At 40.2% G+C, this 18,497-nt stretch overlaps 1 protein-coding gene and 1 pseudogene across 1 annotated transcript in view; one reads left to right on the forward strand and one right to left on the reverse strand.

The window, feature by feature from the left end:
• Positions 1–16,286, reverse strand: part of LOC146072179 (uncharacterized) — a 112,793-nt gene extending 96,507 nt beyond the window's left edge. Inside the window, exon 1 of the mRNA XM_083179509.1 lies at positions 15,606–16,286. Within this exon, the coding sequence (XP_083035635.1) occupies positions 15,606–16,286 (681 nt within the window). The remainder of the gene's footprint in view (positions 1–15,605) is intronic.
• Positions 1–18,497, forward strand: part of LOC146073256 (uncharacterized) — a 211,251-nt pseudogene that overhangs the window by 175,821 nt on the left and 16,933 nt on the right.

The following is an 18,497-nucleotide window of genomic DNA, read 5'->3' on the forward strand; positions in this document are numbered from 1 at the left end:
GGTGGGCTACAGAGGAGGGGACGGCTGCCCTCATTGGACACCCCGGCGGCGAGACGTGCTGGACACAACACAGCAGAGAGGAAAAGAGGAAGGAAAGGGGGAGAAGCGGAGAAAGGAGGCGGCCAGTCCTCCCAATACAAGCTAAAGGTGGAGGAGAAGAGGGGGCTGCCATTACCATCCCAGAGGCGCAGATAAACCTGACAGAAGCTGAAAAAGTATACACCAGGTACCTGGGGGAGAATCGCAGTAAGGAAGGAGGGGAGCACCAGAGAACTGTGGAGTGGGAGGTGGGGAAGAGGTCACTGGAGTTGCCCCCCCCCCCGGGACATAAGAGAAAGAAGGGTGCTGGAGGCCGTTTAGGTCCCATTAGGACCCTTCCTCTAAAGAACATATATTGATATAATTGCAGTAAAAGGGGGAGATAGGCCAGCAGAGATTGTTCACAGTGTTAAAGAGGGACACTTTGAATAAATCTGTGAAATATCGCTGTCCCACTCGGTGTAAATTGTATATGCACGATCCCCATTGGCCCATTCATTCCATATTGAGCAATACTGTGGCAAGCTTGCTCTCAGATCTCTTGTAAATTTTTGTGACCTTTAAACATGGTAAAAGGAGGAGCGGCAGCAGCAGCAGCAAAACTGGAAAAGTATACACGCTCTGCACAAGCTAAACAAGGGGAGACTAGCTTATCAACTTCAGTAGTGGAAAGTGAAACACCAAAACCCCCTGACCCGCAGCAATCCACCCAACAAATCTTGCAGGCCATAGCAATGTCAGAACAGAGAGTTATGGAGAAGATTGGGCAAGTACAGGTGGATGTGTCACTGGTGAGACAAGATATGCAAAAAATCAGAGATAGAGTAACCGAAACAGAGCATCGCATATCCACACTAGAGGACACTACAAAACCCTTACAGACGAAAGTGACAGAAATGGCCACGCAGATGAATAAAATGCAAGCCAAAATGGCCGATATCGAAGGGAGATTGAGACGCAATAACATTCGATTTATCAGAATACCCGAAAAAGTAGAAGGCGCCTCCCCAGAAAATTTCATTGAAAGTTGGTTGATCAAACAGTTTGGAAAAGAGGTCTTTACCTCCCAATTTTCTATAGAAAGGGCGCATAGGTTGCCAGCCCGCCCATTGCCACCGGGTGCTCCCCCCCAGAACAATAATAGCAAAGTGCTTGCATTATAAAGATCGGGACACAGTTCTCCACTTGGCCCGTACAAAGGGTCCTTTACAAATAGATGGACAAAATATCATGGTGTTTCCGGATTTCGCTCAAGACGTACAGAAGAGCTGCTCACAATTCATACAAATAAAGAAAAAATTACGGGAAAGAGGCATCCAGTACTCAATACTGTTTCCGGCCAGACTAAGGGTGATACATGAAAATGCCACCCACTTCTTCATATCACCAAACGAAGCAGAAAACTGGCTAGAGAGGCAATCCAATGGGAGACATTGAAGTGTTAATGTGTTTAGTACAGATCAGAAGACATAGAAATGTCTAATTTAGAAATTGAGTGCATTGTTTGCCTTTTTATGTGTCCGGGGGTGGGCGGGGGGAGGGGGGGGGACGGGGATAGTTAATCTGGTCCCCCTCCGCTCCTTCTCCCTTCTCGCTAGCCAGCGGAATATAGTATGTATCAGGGCTTAAAATAAAATAAAGTAAAAATGGAGGAGATCCTACTGCAGATAGCATAGGGGTTATATTTGTATGCCCCTATCCCTTATTGCAAAAGTCAATTTGTTTTATTTGATTAATTTTTCTTTTTTGTTTTGTCAATATCTGTTTTTTCTTATTAGTGTTTGGGTTTATGTTGTATTAAATTTTTTGGATGGGGGATATAGGTATACCTTAGGTTTTAAAGGATATACAGGGAGGGTAAAGGATGGGTTTACTGTAAAAAAAATAATATTTTTTTTGTTTGTCTATAGTTATATGGAAAAAAGGCTGTTAAAATGTATGAATAGAAAGAGGTCTTTGCAGAAAATAGATAGGAAAGGGGTGTTGATAACACAGATGTGGAATGAGGAGGAAAAAGGTTGTTCTGTTTCTTTGCATGTACCTATATATTTTCTTTCAATTATTTTGTTATTGGCCCCCTCTCCTTCTCTTCTATGGGATGTATTTTTGTCCTACCTGATTCCTTTTTTATGGAATAAATATGGCTAAAATGGGGAAGGGCGAAGTTCACGTTTTGGGATGGAATGTGAGGGGGATGGGTGACAGTATCAAGAGGTCATTGGTTATGTCACAAATAAAGAAATATAAATCAGATATAATTTGCTTATTTGAAACCCATATGGTTGGTAGTAAAGTACTAGCACTAAAAAAACCATGGGTAAGTCACTTGTACAACAAAAAATGGGGAAGCCACTGGCGCTTATAAAGATGAAATAGGCTTCCTTTAGATAGCTAGGTGTGGGTGCCCGGTCACCTACAGTAATCCTATGGATATGCGGAGGGACAGTCCAAAACCAGCCACTGTAATCTTGCAAGTGGACAGACACTTACTTCAAAGTTCTGTCTCGCTTGCACATAACGGTTTCTTTATCCCCCTCAGCAGAATTTAACAGCACACATCAATCAGAGACGCTGACACTTACTTATGCGTTCAGTCACGCGTTCACTAAGCAGGTTCTTTAGCCTCGTCAGGAAGGGACTCTGGTGCTTCCAACAGCAATTTATTTCACAGACGATAAAACTTCACAGACACTTGTAAAAGTAAGGTAAACAGACAGGACACGGGACTTCAGGATAGTGTAGATCTTCCTGCGGTGTGACGCTGCAGACGCACCCGCTGTCAAGCTGATCCAGAAGCGAGTCTCCCGTCCTCCTTACGTGCTGGCTGACTGACTTCAGTGAAAAGGTCAGCCCCGGCAATCAATCAACGCGTTTCGGAACTGGTGTTCCTTCTTCAAGATCTGCCGTTGTATCTCCTGGGTCTCTTTTTATAGGAGATTTCACTCTCACATGGCTCCCTTCTGCCCAATGCGAGGCGACCTAAAGCCTGGCTTTTAATTAACGCAATATATGCTGATACAATTTAGTACTCATTATGTTACAATGTTGCAAGTTAGAGGTACAAAATTTTTATTTTTTTTTATTTTAAAAGAATGTCATACATCCAGTGTAGATATAATTATACATCAATAAATAAATCAGATACATAAATAAAAAAATACAAATATCAGTATAAATGCTAAAATCATCTCATAAAATGCATATGCATTAAAAAGCCAGGCATAAAAGAGAAGAGGAGATAAAAAACACAATTAATACAAATTTATACATATATCTATAAAAACCATTTATATTCAAAATCAAGGTTTAAGCCTCTCGGTGTTAAAGTTTTAAGCTCAAAAATAGTTCTCATCTCTAATTTAGCAAGGTCACTTTCTGCATTACGTTTTCTCCAGTTTTTATTGCATAACTTAATGCCGCAGAAGGATTTTAGCTGTTTGATGTTGCAGGCGTGCTTTTCTTTAAAATGCATAGAAACACTGTGCAGTTCGTATCCCTTTTTTATATTACGAACATGCTCTCCTAATCTTTCTTTCAACATCCGGCCTGTACGGCCAACATATTGGTGTCCACAGTTACATTCCAATAAATATATAACATTAACAGACCCACATGTAATAAAGTCTCTGATAGCGTATGATTTGTTGGTGACATTAGACTTATACTCAGAGACCTTATTAACAGTGGTACAAGATTTACACATGGTACATTGGCCACAACGATAAAATCCCTTCGATGTAATTCTAGATGGTCTTTTATCGATAGGAATGGCACTTCTTACCAGGAGATTCTTAAGGTTGTCGGCCCTCCTGTATACAAACTTGGGTTTAGGTCCTAAATATGTATTGAGGCCTGGATCCTTGATCAGGATTCCCCAATGTTTGTTGATAATCTTTTCTACCATGCGATGGTGTGAGGAGAACTTAGTAATGAATAGTATCTCATTATTCCCTTGTTTCGGCTTAGGTTTTTTTCTCTAAAAACTGTGTTCTGTCTGAGATATTGTACTTATCCCTTGCTTCACCGACGGCTACCTCATCATAACCTTTCTCTTTGAAGTTGTGCTCCATAGTTTTTGCCTGTGTTTTGTAAATTTCAACATCACTACAATTCCTTCTTAACCTTTGGAATTGACTATTGGGTATGCTACGTATCCAATTATAATGATGGTTACTGTCAAAACCAATGTAGGAATTGCAATCTGTGGGCTTTACATAATTCCTAGTTTTTACAGAGCCTTCCTCTATATACACAGTTAAATCTAGAAAATTCACCTCTACAGGACTGATGGTGAAAGTGAGCTCTATATTGAGCGTGTTGTTATTGAGGTGGGCACAGAACTCAGCGAGGGTGGCATCATCCCCTCCCCAAATAAACATCACGTCATCTATATAGACAACCTTAAGAATCTCCTGGTAAGAAGTGCCATTCCTATCGATAAAAGACCATCTAGAATTACATCGAAGGGATTTTATCGTTGTGGCCAATGTACCATGTGTAAATCTTGTACCACTGTTAATAAGGTCTCTGAGTATAAGTCTAATGTCACCAACAAATCATACGCTATCAGAGACTTTATTACATGTGGGTCTGTTAATGTTATATATTTATTGGAATGTAACTGTGGACACCAATATGTTGGCCGTACAGGCCGGATGTTGAAAGAAAGATTAGGAGAGCATGTTCGTAATATAAAAAAGGGATACGAACTGCACAGTGTTTCTATGCATTTTAAAGAAAAGCACGCCTGCAACATCAAACAGCTAAAATCCTTCTGCGGCATTAAGTTATGCAATAAAAACTGGAGAAAACGTAATGCAGAAAGTGACCTTGCTAAATTAGAGATGAGAACTATTTTTGAGCTTAAAACTTTAACACCGAGAGGCTTAAACCTTGATTTTGAATATAAATGGTTTTTATAGATATATGTATAAATTTGTATTAATTGTGTTTTTTATCTCCTCTTCTCTTTTATGCCTGGCTTTTTAATGCATATGCATTTTATGAGATGATTTTAGCATTTATACTGATATTTGTATTTTTGTATTTATGTATCTGATTTATTTATTGATGTATAATTATATCTACACTGGATGTATGACATTCTTTAAAAAAAAAAAAAAAAAAAATTTTTGTACCTCTAACTTGCAACATTGTAACATAATGAGTACTAAATTGTATCAGCATATATTGCGTTAATTAAAAGCCAGGCTTTAGGTCGCCTCGCATTGGGCAGAAGGGAGCCATGTGAGAGTGAAATCTCCTATAAAAAGAGACCCAGGAGATACAACGGCAGATCTTGAAGAAGGAACACCAGTTCCGAAACGCGTTGATTGATTGCCGGGGCTGACCTTTTCACTGAAGTCAGTCAGCCAGCACGTAAGGAGGACGGGAGACTCGCTTCTGGATCAGCTTGACAGCGGGTGCGTCTGCAGCGTCACACCGCAGGAAGATCTACACTATCCTGAAGTCCCGTGTCCTGTCTGTTTACCTTACTTTTACAAGTGTCTGTGAAGTTTTATCGTCTGTGAAATAAATTGCTGTTGGAAGCACCAGAGTCCCTTCCTGACGAGGCTAAAGAACCTGCTTAGTGAACGCGTGACTGAACGCATAAGTAAGTGTCAGCGTCTCTGATTGATGTGTGCTGTTAAATTCTGCTGAGGGGGATAAAGAAACCGTTATGTGCAAGCGAGACAGAACTTTGAAGTAAGTGTCTGTCCACTTGCAAGATTACAGTGGCTGGTTTTGGACTGTCCCTCCGCATATCCATAGGATTACTGTAGGTGACCGGGCACCCACACCTAGCTATCTAAAGGAAGCCTATTTCATCTTTATAAGCGCCAGTGGCTTCCCCATTTTTTGTTGTTCCTATATGTTTATTTCTGGAGTGTGATGGTCTCCGGGGGATCCACAGGCTGCTGATTATTAAATTAATCACCCTGATCTTGCGCCAGTTTGCATTAACCTTGTTGTTTAGATACAAGTCACTTGTACAATTCTACTTTTGCTAGTAATGCAAGGGGGGTTTCTGTAATTGTTAGAAAAATGGTTCAGTTCCAGTTGGAACAGAGTGAGATAGATGTATCTGGGAGATATGTTTTTTTACGTGCCTATGTTGATCGTAAACTGCTGCATATATTAGCTGTATATGTTCCTCCACCATATACAAATGAAGTTATGCGGCAAGCCGTCAAATTTATTGCTATGTCACCAACGACGCCTACAATATGCGTAGGGGATTTCAACAATGTTATGGATGGGGTACTAGATAGATGGCGAAAAATAACATCAAAAACTATTCAGACTCCCTCCCCTACTGCATTTTCACGGTTTGTGACGGAAATAGGATTAGTGGATGTGTGGAGAAAGCAGAATGGGGATGTTAGGGAATTTTCCTGCTATTCATCATCCTTCCATACTCTCTCCCGAATTGATTTGGTATTGCTTACCCCGGAATTAATCCCAGATGTAACTCAGATAGAATATCTCTCGAGGGGCATATCGGATCACTCACCTATTTCACTTGCTATAGGACTAAATCGAGATCAGGGCAAGAAAATGTGGAAATTTAACCCCTTTTGGTTGTCCTTTATGGGGGAGGGGCAAGATGTGGTATTATTGTGCGAAGAATTCCAGATTAATAATGGAATAGAAACAGATCCCATAGTTAGGCATGATGCTTTTAAAGCATACTTGCGTGGTGTACTTATCAAGCGTATATCCCAAATTAAGACAAATAGTTGGAATGAGGAAGAGAGGTTGGAGACCGTTAACAGACACGCTGAATCTAGATACGTGAGCTCACAATTAGAAGCAGATAGAATAACATGGCAAGAGGCGCAAAAAAAATGGGTGGATTATCTATATGAAAAGTCTAGGCGCCAACTTCTGTTTTCGGGGCATGAAAAGTATTTGCATGCTGAGATGAAAGGTAGCTACTTGGCATATTTATCGAGAGCTGATATAGCGGGCAGTAATATAATCCAGGGAATGAGGAATTCAGAGGGGCACATATGTTATTCTGGGGCAGAAATAGCAGCAATATTTTGTGAATTCTATTCCTCCCTATATACAACTAGGGCATCATACTCTGTTAGTCAACTAGGCGAGTATCTGGAAAAAGTGAAGCTTCCAAGTCTGACGGATGTGGAGAGACAGGCTTTGGAAGCTCCACTTAGTATAGAGGAAATAGAAGCAGCTATATTGGCACTTCCAACCTCAAAGGCCCCTGGATGCGATGGGCTTCCAGCAGAGGTGTACAAGACATTTAGGGGTTTTTTTGCTCCTTATTTACTGGATCTATTTAATAACTGTATGGAGCGGGGGTCATTACCATCCTCTATGTTGGAAGCAAATATAATAACATTAATAAAACCAGGAAAGGACCCCTTGATTCCTGAATCCTATCGCCCTATTTCGTTATTAACGACAGACATAAAAATATTAGCAAGGGTGGCGGCAGCTAGATTGAATAAAAGTATACTGTCTATAATACACCCAGATCAAACGGGTTTTATGCCTGAAAAATCCACCAGTCAGAATTTGCGCAGGCTATATTGTCACATTCAAAGAGGAGATTCGGCGGGGTCGGGGGCAGTGGTGGTGTCTCTAGACGCCGCCAAGGCCTTCGACTCCGTTGAATGGAGATATTTGTGGGAGGTGCTTAGGAAATTTGCAGTTGGACCACGGTTTATAAGGCTTATACAGCTGTTGTACGCGGCTCCAAAGGCAAGAGTGACAATAAATGGATATACGTCGGAAGCATTCGCATTGGGTAGAGGGACGAGGCAGGGATGCCCCCTCTCCCCAATCCTGTTTGCAATTGCGGTTGAACCGCTGGCATGTTTATTAAGAGATGGGGAGGAGGTTCGAGGGATAAAAATCGGCGGAGTGGAAGATGTAGTAGCTATGTATGCAGATGATACCCTTCTTTTTTTACAAGATACAGAAAGTTCACTTAAAGCTGCACTTCATCTAGTGGAAACATTTGGGGTATTTTCTGGGCTCCTAATAAATTGGGAGAAATCACATATTTTCCCTTTATCAGGCAAAATTCCAGAAATAGTGAGTGCGACCCAACCCCTAATATGGACTAAAAGATTCAAATACCTAGGAGTATGGATAACGTCACAAGTGGATCAATACGTATCGCAGAATATAGATCCAATAACAGCAAATTTTAGAGAAAGGGCGCAAGCATGGAGAAAATTACCGCTATCAGTTTTGGGCCGTATTAATATGATTAAAATGGCCATACAACCCAAATATGTATATATATTGCAAAATTCACCGATATATATACCAAAGCAAGTATTTAATAAGATAGAAAATGTAATATTATCATTTATTTGGAATAATGGCCCAGCCAGAGTTTCAATAAAAACACTGTATAAGACGCAGAGAACGGGAGGCCATGGATTGCCCAATCTGAGAATCTACTACGTAGCCTCACAGCTGGTGTACTTGTCAGATTGGGTAAAAGGTACCCTTGATGCACTCTTGTTGCTGAGCAGGTTAATAGTTTTTCTCCCATCCCTTTTTCCCCTCTCCAATTTCTGTTGGCTGGCTTGGCACCGGGCAAGTTTTTGCATATAATAAGGCAGGCCTTAATGATCTGGAAATGGGCCCATACTTTTTATAATTATCCTGGCAGGGATGGAACTACCCCAATTTGGTTTCACAACAGATACCCAGAATTACAGAAATTGTCAGAGGACAATATATGGGTCAAGCAAGGGGTTTTAGAATTGGGTCAAATATTTAGTGAGAATAAGATTAAGACATTTCAACAATTGAAAGATGAATATGGAGTCCCAAAAAATGCGTTATTTAGATATTTCCAGTTAAGACACGCCAAAGCAGCCCAGTTCCCAGAAGGACCACCATTAATTTTAGATTCACCAGTAAAAAAGCTGTTATTGAGGTTAGGGCGGAAGGGAAAGATCTCGACACTATGGCCCTTATTTAGATCTGTTCCCAGTACAAATTTGTTCTCAAAATGGGTAAAACCATGTGCACTGCAGGAGGGGCAGATGTAACATGTTACGAGAGAGTTACATTTTGGTGGGGTGTTTTGAAAATTAAATCTAAATTGCAGTGTAAAAATAATGCAGCCAGTATTTACCCTGCACAGAATTAAAATCACTCACCCAAATCGAATTGTCTTTATACATTTTACATCTGCCCCACCTGCAGTGCACATGGTTTTGCCCATTTTAAGAAAAATTTGTACTGCGATCAGATCTGAATAAGGGCCTATATGCGGAAATGAACGATAAAGGTGTACCAGATCAAATAACAAAATTGAGGAGGAAATGGAAAGTGGATTTAGGACCGGTTACAGAGGAGATGTGGAAACAAATGTTGGTATCATCGGAAAATGCAACCCCGTGTATTAGATTTAGGCAGATTTCATTTTATATACTGCATAGGGTATATTGGACGCTGGCATCTCTCTTAAAGGCAGGGCTAAGCGATAATTCTGAATGCCCTAGGTGTAAAAAGGGAAATACTGGATTCTGGCATATGATATGGGAATGCCCGAATATATATGCTTTTTGGAGGGATGTTTGGAGAGATGTGCGGTCAACAGCTCCAACATTGCCAGAGATAGATCCATTAGTGTGTCTTTTTGGTGTTGGGATTGAGGAAACACACTCAAAAAGTATGTACAATTATGCGTTATGCCTCAGCACAATGGCTAAGGTAGTAATAGCCAGAAATTGGTTCACAACAGAAACTCCAAATATTAATAAATGGCGAGCCTTAGTTAATGAGGTGGTACGTCACGAAAGGCACATGTTTAAAACACGAAGGGCAATCCATAAATTTGATGAGAAATGGGAGAGATGGTGTGTATCCAGAATGAGCAGCGAGGTTGCTACGATATAAACTATGGATATAATACTGGAAAAAGGAATATAAGGGGAGTAGGATATATGGATATGGTTTAAAAATATATACTTCAGATGATTAATTGTTTGGGGAGTGGGATTAAGGAAGGAAATAAAAATGTATGGTCTGCCTTTTGGGTTTTATTTCCCCCCTCCTTTTTCCCTTTTGTTTTTCTCTCCCTCTCCCTTTTTCTGCAAAGGGATTAAATAAGTACAGAGGTAAATTAAAATTAAGTAAGAGTGAAATATCATAAAGCAAGATAAAAATGTACAGATATAGTATAAAAGAAGCAGGTGAAGAAACTTGCTTGGGATCCTTTTTTTCCTATTTCTTGAGTTTTTTTTTATTTTTTGATCTGTTTGTTTGTTTTCTTTAATAAAGGATGGAAGTGCACAAATATTGTTAAGTTATATACATAGAATTGGAGAGAGATGGAGTCGGAAGTAGGGGGGGGAGGGGAGAGGGAAGGGAGGTTTAAGGTACGCAAAATAGATCAATTAATTATACTACTTTGATATCAAACGCGATACGATCTATCAAGTTTGATATCAAACGCGAGTGTGATATCAAACGCGATATCAAGTTTGATATCAAACTGTATAAAAGGGGCGTGGACCTGTCAAAACCAATTAGTTTGAAGAAAAAGTGTGCCTTATCTACTGATGACATTTTTCAGCAATTTTGGAAATAAAGAAACCCCAAGGGTTTCCCAGGCAACGCCGGGCGGGTCAGCTAGTTTACAATAAAACATGTCTAGTCTCGCGTATTTCCGTTCAAAATATAGTATTTGTACGAGTTTTTGTTTGACTGTTATTTGTTGTGGGACAGTTTTTTTGTCCAATTGATTAGAATGCATTTTCTGGCCATCATCAATATTGTAAGAAGAAGAGATGTCGTACCTTTATTGAAATTGCCCATTGGAAAATGATGAAAGTTGACATAATTGCAGAGGAATCAAATGAGAGTTGGGAGTCAAATATCGTGCTAATGTACACAATAACCTAGTACCAGAATCTCTTCAGTCTCTAACAGTCCCACATACAATGCAAAAATTGGCTGTAGTTATACCACATTTAAGGCACAAGCAATTTTCTTTAATTGGAATACAGCAATACTGACATATCCCACCTATATACAGACAATATATCTTCCCAGGGGCAGTAGTTACCAACAAAAAAAACCCCCACAGGTTAAAAGCAAAATCACAAAAAAATCTGAATCCAAACAGACATAATTGGGCTTCCTTCTACCGATTGCTGGGTCCCCACATGACTCCTTTCACTGCCAGACACTGCAGCCAATCAGAGTGTGCTACAGTAGTAGAGCTCCCTTGATTGGCTAAGCTCCACTGACCTGTCAGGCGTAGCATTACTATGTAGATAAGGGAGTGAATCCCCAAAACTACAAAGGTTAATTAGATCAGACCACACATTGGAAATCACAAAGTTTCCATGGCTATTTAGAGTGGAGATTCCCTCCCCATTCTAAATAGAAAAAGTGCTCTGCTTGAGTGACAGGTCAGCAGAATTTAGCCAAACAATGAGTCATGCGGGGACCCAGCATTAAGGGGAAGGAAGCCCTTGTATATACTACAGAACCCAATATCTAATTTTTACACTTATTGACATCTCTGGGCATCACACTGGGATTTTTGTCAGAAAAGAGGCTGACAAAGAAAGATACGATCCTTTGAAAGTTACTAACATGTGATTGCTATTTCAGATGGGATGTTGATATGGGCCATCAATCAGTAGCTAAGCTGAGCTGATTGGACTTTCTATAGCAGCATTCTTTTACACCAGCGCTGCTGACACTATAACATATTCTGCACTATATCATTAGAGAAGGACAGATTATCATTCCAACCAGCAGCTCATTAGATGCTCACACAACTTCCCCATTGCCTAAGTTTTATATAGCTTAATGAGATGTTGGTTAATGCTGGGTGGTCACCCCCACCTCTCCCCTCCACCTTCTCCATCCCCTGGGAGACTGCTGTTTTCACAGTCAATGTAGAAAGCTTAAATACTGTATATTGCATTCAAGTGCTCTAAATCAAGTAAAATGGGGATTGGGGGAGGGGGATTGTGGAGAGTTAAATCTGCACTGGCCAGTGGTAATAAGCCACTGTTTAGGTTTTTTTGTGAAGGTGTTCTGAGAAGCCTGTGAAAGACTGGCGAAAAAAACCCTGTTATTGATAGATTGGTCCTAGACACCAAAATAAATGTGTGGTGTCTTTTTTATTGGACCACCAGTGGTGCACCCCTGAGTATATGAAGTATTAGGTAACACTTATTCCAAAAGAGGAGGAGAAAAAAAGAAGTACTCTGGGTGGGGGCACCCTTATATCACAGCCAATACATTTGTTTTTATTGCTTATGTCTAAAACAGGATTTTTATTAGAGGAATTATTAAAATCTTTCGTGCAATATTATTTCCTTGTCTCACAGTAGCGCTCTGCAAAATTATGGTGATTGGTAATAAGGGCTTTTTTTATTGCCTGGCAGCTGTCACACAGATCTCTGAAACTCTATGTGTGACAGTTGCGATCCTCATATATCCCAAATAATTGTACCAATGTGCAGGTAAGTTATTCTTGGGGGATTTGAATCGTAGGTCACATATAGGGCCTTATTCTGGTCGATGCGTAAATTTCCAAATTCTTTCGGATGGCATTTTTTAGCCATCTGCGCATGCGTAGGCAACGCTATGCGCATGTGCCACCCAAGGTCTCCGTACTCATTCTCACTAATACCATACAGAAAAGTGCACCGCATTCACTCGGGAAATATGGGCGTAATATGGGCGTCATTCGGAACTACACACGGGCGTAGTTTCAAAGTGGGCTAAACTGGGCGTAAACATGGGCGTACACGAGGGAGTGCACTAATTCTGGTAGGCGTGCATTCGGACCGAGCACCGACTGCAAATGAACCAAAAGGCAGAAAATATGCGGTGTTCATAAGCAAGTATTGCCACTCGGTCATGCGCTAGGCAATCAGAACGCACCTGAACCAATGTCAGCTGAACACAATACAATCCACTCCTCTACTCATTACTCATTAATTACACTCTTGTCATTTCTTCAATTGGAACCATTGCAGCTTAAATGGACCATTACAAAACACACAAATATATGCTCAAAGCATGGCTGCATTTTTTACACACATTACCAATGTTGCCTAATTGCATAAGTGGGTCATGTGACCAATTTGTGAGTTCCGATAATAGTGGTGAGTTTTGCGATAATACACCGCATCGGTGCGTACGGGCAGGTTCCCGTACGTTCTGATGCGGTAAGACCGTGCAGACGCTGTAAGAATATGTGTGTGTCCACCGCACACGCAAGGTTTGGATGTTGTCCATAAACACGCCCCCTTCTTAAAGTGTGAGTCCGTCTGAATGCGGAGGACCGGTGGGCGTTTCTTCATACGATGTCCGCACAGCGTGGTGTGCGGTCCGCTCTGAAAGAATTCGGAAATTTATGCACCAACCAGAATAACCTCCATAGAGAGGCAGGTCGTGCATCCCTTGCAGGTATCACATAAAATAGAAGTTTGTCTGCCCTGAAAGCCAAGAATCTCCTCTTTTATATGGTACTGGTCTTGCTGGTATATAATGCCATATGCCATATACCATGCTGTGCTACTTATGGCAGGACAAACGCCATAGGCAGGCTAGATGATGGTGGCTCCATCTGTATCTCCCCTGGTCCCATCATCTAATATGTAGAACAATGTACAAAAGGATTTAATACTTATAAAATATATTAGATCAGCAGCCAAAAACAGAATCATATCATTTATAAGGATCAGTATTTATTCAACAACAAGTGTTATGGGGATAACTGTCAGTAACATAAATAGTAGTTACTGATATTGTTTGATTATAATCACTAAGTAATTTTAATTATGTTCTTGATCATAAACATGGTAAACAATGTGTTATCAAAGGGATTTTATTCATAACATGTGTAAAAACAAAATATGTGCTGTTACCCACAGCAACCAGATATCAGCTTTAATCACCTAGTGCCAGCAAGCAAACAGCTGTATAATCATTGATTAATATGAGATACAGGGGACTGATGTCTTAGTTGCACCATTATACAATATAATACATAGTATATGAATCAGAGGGAGGTAAGACAGCAATAGGAATGTATGAGGGACAGAATAAGGAGGTATAATAGGGACTGGGAGGAGCTGCTATAACTCTGTAATGGATATAAAGCTCGGTACTTGTTTAGATTCATGGCGGCTGATATATCGGATGCAATATCGGCCGATATATCAACCGATCCGATTTTTTACCTGTACATAATCCCACTATCCACAACGCTTGATATTAGATAGTGTGACGAGAAATCCGCATACGCTCGCCACGCTTCGGGCTCGGTAGCTTGCTGCGCTCACCACACTATATAAGATCAACTCCATGCGTAGTGGATAATGCGGTTACGAAAAGATAAAAAAATCACATCGGATCGCATTGGCAGATATCGCATCCAATATATCAGCCGCCATGAAACTAAACAAGTACCTAAAGCTCTTTCCTGTACTATCCCCAGCACCAGTGTGAGCAGAACAGCTGTATATTACAGGGCACAGTAATGGCAGCCACATCGTCATTGTCTGTTATACTGCAGCTCTATTTCCCAACAGAGAGATTGTCCCAAGGGTAAAGCAGCCCCCAGCTTACTGGTCACAGCTCTCCTGTCTTTAGCAAGATGGATTTATATCAACTTATTGCCATATTCATACTGTAACAATAAAGTTACCTTCCTGAACACATAATGTGGTGATACAACTTACTATTGATTCGCATGCAACAGTCAGACCCTCAGAGTGACTATGTATGTGAGTAATAAGGTTGATCTCTTTAGTAAAACACTTGCTGCACTCAGAGCATGTATATGGCTGATCCCCTGTGTGACTCATTGGATGTATAACAAGTTTTTGGGGTTTATTCTAATTGCCTCACAAGGTTGCAAATTCACAGCCTTGTGAGTCCACCAAACCCCACCTGTGAATGCCGGGCTGCTCGCCGAAACTTGCAGCCGGTGTTCCCACGGACAGGCTGCAAATGGATGTTTAATATAAACATCCATTCGCAGGCTGTTATGAAACACCTACATCATTCCATGGTCGCCGACCATCAAATGATGTGGAAGGCACATGCACATCTAAGGTTGCTCAGAGAAACTGTAGATGTGTGTGCATTCTGAAGGAATTGGGCAAGCAGCTGATATCTGGTGATTTTAAGCCACCTGCCCCCTCACCTGCATCATCAGCCCATTAGAATGAGCACACCCAGCATTCTCAATGAAGCGCTGGGTATTCCCATATGAAAATGGACCAGTTCAGTGCCCCCTGTCTTTCCGCCCTCTGCCCACAAGGTTAGTTGGGTGTGAGCACCCAGCGAAAAGGTTGATTGCCATGGGTGCACACACCCAGCATCTGCACATGCGCAGAACTGACCCTACACATGTGCAGACACATAACATCTGTGTCGCCCGGCTCTGCTGTAAAATGTAATCTTATGCTGTGCCAAAAGCCCAACATCAAACACCTTGCGAACGAAGGGGTCCGAATGTACGGACTTAAATAAGGTCCCTTGTTTCTTAGTGAAACACTTGCTACATTTAGAGAATCAATGTGTTTTTATCCTGTGTGAATCCTCTGATGAAGAAGAAGACTTTTCTTTACTGTAAAACACTTTCTGCATTCAAAGCATTGAAATGGTTTCTCTCCTGTATGACTCCTCTGATGTTCAGAAAGATGTGATTTCTGAGAAAAACACTTGCTACATTCAGAGCATTTATATGGTCTCTCTCCTGTGTGACTCCTCTGATGTACACCAAGTGCTTGCCTGGTGATAAAACACTTGCTACATTCAGCACATTTATATGGTCTCTCCCCTGTGTGACTCCTCTGATGTCTGAGAAGATGTGATTTACATGTAAAGCGTTTGTCACACTCAGAGCACAGATATGGCTTCTCTCCTGTGTGACTCCTCTGATGTCTGAGAAGATGTGAGTTAGATGTAAAGCGTTTGTCACACTCAGAGCACAGATGTGGTCTCTCTCCTGTGTGACTCCTATGATGGATGAGAAGATCTAATTTGTTTGCAAAGCCTTTGTCACACTCAGAGCAATTATATGGTCTCTCTCCTGTGTGAATCCTCTGATGTATAATAAGAATTGACTTACGGGTAAAACTCTTGTTACACTCAGAACATGTAAATGGCTTCTCTCCTGTGTGAATCCTCTGATGGATGAGAAGATCTGATTTACATGTAAAGCGTTTGTCACACTCAGAGCACAGATATGGTCTCTCTCCTGTGTGACTCATCTGATGTATAACAAGTGCTTGCCTGGTGATAAAACACTTGCTACACTCAGAACATGTAAATGGTTTCTCTCCTGTGTGACTCCTCTGATGTGTGAGAAGCTGTGATTTATATGTAAAGCGTTTGTCACACTCAGAGCACAGATGTGGTTTCTCTCCTGTCAGACTCATCCTGTCATAGATAAGATACAAATTAGCTCTGGAAGGTTTCTCCCATGCAGAAAATGAAAATGTCTTTAGAGAATCCTCCAGAGGTGTATAGGAAAACACTATCTATAGTTGGTTTGAACCGTGAATAATGTCCTTTTAACAATAGTCTTGTAATGTTCTTAGCAGAATTTCTGGATTAAATCTGTAACATAAAAAAATAAAAATTTGAATTTCAAATACAATTGTATTGCATAAAGCACGACAAGTAATAATAGATTATTCAATGCATGTCATACTGATATATATCCATGGCAATAGGCAAACATCCAAATGGTATATCATAGCAAATACAGTGGGCAAGAAATAGCACAATATAATAGTCAGTAATGTCATTCCATTAATATACCAAATAAATATGAGGCAGTTTGTCATAAATGAGGAATTAATACATGAAAACTCTTCCAAGATCCCTTTGTGGAGATAATCGCAGTATTGCTGTCCATAAATATATCACAATCCAATGCATGAGAAGATAAGGAAAGGGGCAGGGGGTGAGAGGAGCCGCACATGAGAAGGCTGAAATTACCCCCTGTCCTATGTTGTAGGGAATATTTCCCAAGACTCTCTGTTGTTCACACCACGTGGAATATTTTAGAGCATCTGCTATTCTACATTGGAATTCCCTTGGTAGAGTGTAAACATAACCTTCCTACATATCAAATACACTTGGTGCTAAGTGTTCTTCATTCAGAGAAGTTTCTATCCAGTCCCAGACAGATATTGGCCCCAGGATTATAGTCTATAAAATGTAATTTGTCATAAACAAAGTTCCCATTTCCCATGAAGCAATGTATAGATTGAGTAGTGCGGCCAGTGCTGCTGACTGTCTGAGAAAGGGGAGGGGCCCTGTCTATTATGTCAGTCCCGGGTTCCACATATTCTGATGGCAGCCCTGATCCTAATGATTGCTTATCAGCTGGGAATGGAATATAAATGACTATGTGATCTAATGAGAAATTCCTAATAAAATGCCAAAATTGACATAGTAATGGGCAAATATAGAAGCAATGGAGGAACTATATATTCTACAAGGACTGGCTATTTGGGCCACTACCTGTATATTGTTTTTGTGCTACCATTACCTCTTGTTCCTGTGTGTTATCTATATCTGTTTGTGGTGACAAATCAACTGATATTTCTGTTTCATGTGTGCAGTGTTTGGGAGATAGAAGTTCCCGTATCCTCACACTTTAATCATGATATATGTTACTAGTATGTTATTGCAACAATCTTAATGAATCACCATTCCTTGATTATATTTTACATACAAAAAACGGATATATATATAGATATATATATATATATATATATATAAATATATATATAGATATATATATAAATATATATATAGATATATATATATATATATATATATATATATATATATATATATATATATATATATATATATATATATATATATATATATATATATATATATATATATATATATATATATATATATATATATATAGACATTGGATGGGCTCTGCACACACTAAATTAACTGATAATAAATAGTGGAGATTTGGTTCATGAATTGATCAATGCATTTAAGCCTGCAGCCCCCGTCAAGGGACCCCACTGTTCTGCAGGTCCTACCACTATCGCTGAAAATGGCTGCAATACACATAGCTATCACATCAATGTTTGATACCAGGCATGCTATCAGGTCTGAAGCTCACAGCAGACTTTGCTTTTATAGGTGAGCAGCTACCAACACACCTGTCACTAATCATCTAGGGAAATGGCTAACACAAGCTATGGAATCTTAGTTAAAAACAGGGTGCATGAGAGAATGTGACCACAATAAGACTAATTAAAAAAATTAATCTAATAAACAATATATACACTTAACATCGGCACTCACCTTTCCTAGTTTTGGGGTGCCCTATGGCTTGTGACCACATTGTTTAAACAGACATTGGATGGGCTCTGCACACACTAAATTAACTGATAATAAATAGTGGAGATTTGGTTCATGAATTGATCAATGCATTTAAG

This window comes from Crinia signifera, chromosome 4, assembly GCF_055691185.1.
Source record: "Crinia signifera chromosome 4, ASM5569118v1, whole genome shotgun sequence".
Taxonomy (NCBI): Eukaryota; Metazoa; Chordata; class Amphibia; order Anura; family Myobatrachidae; genus Crinia; species Crinia signifera.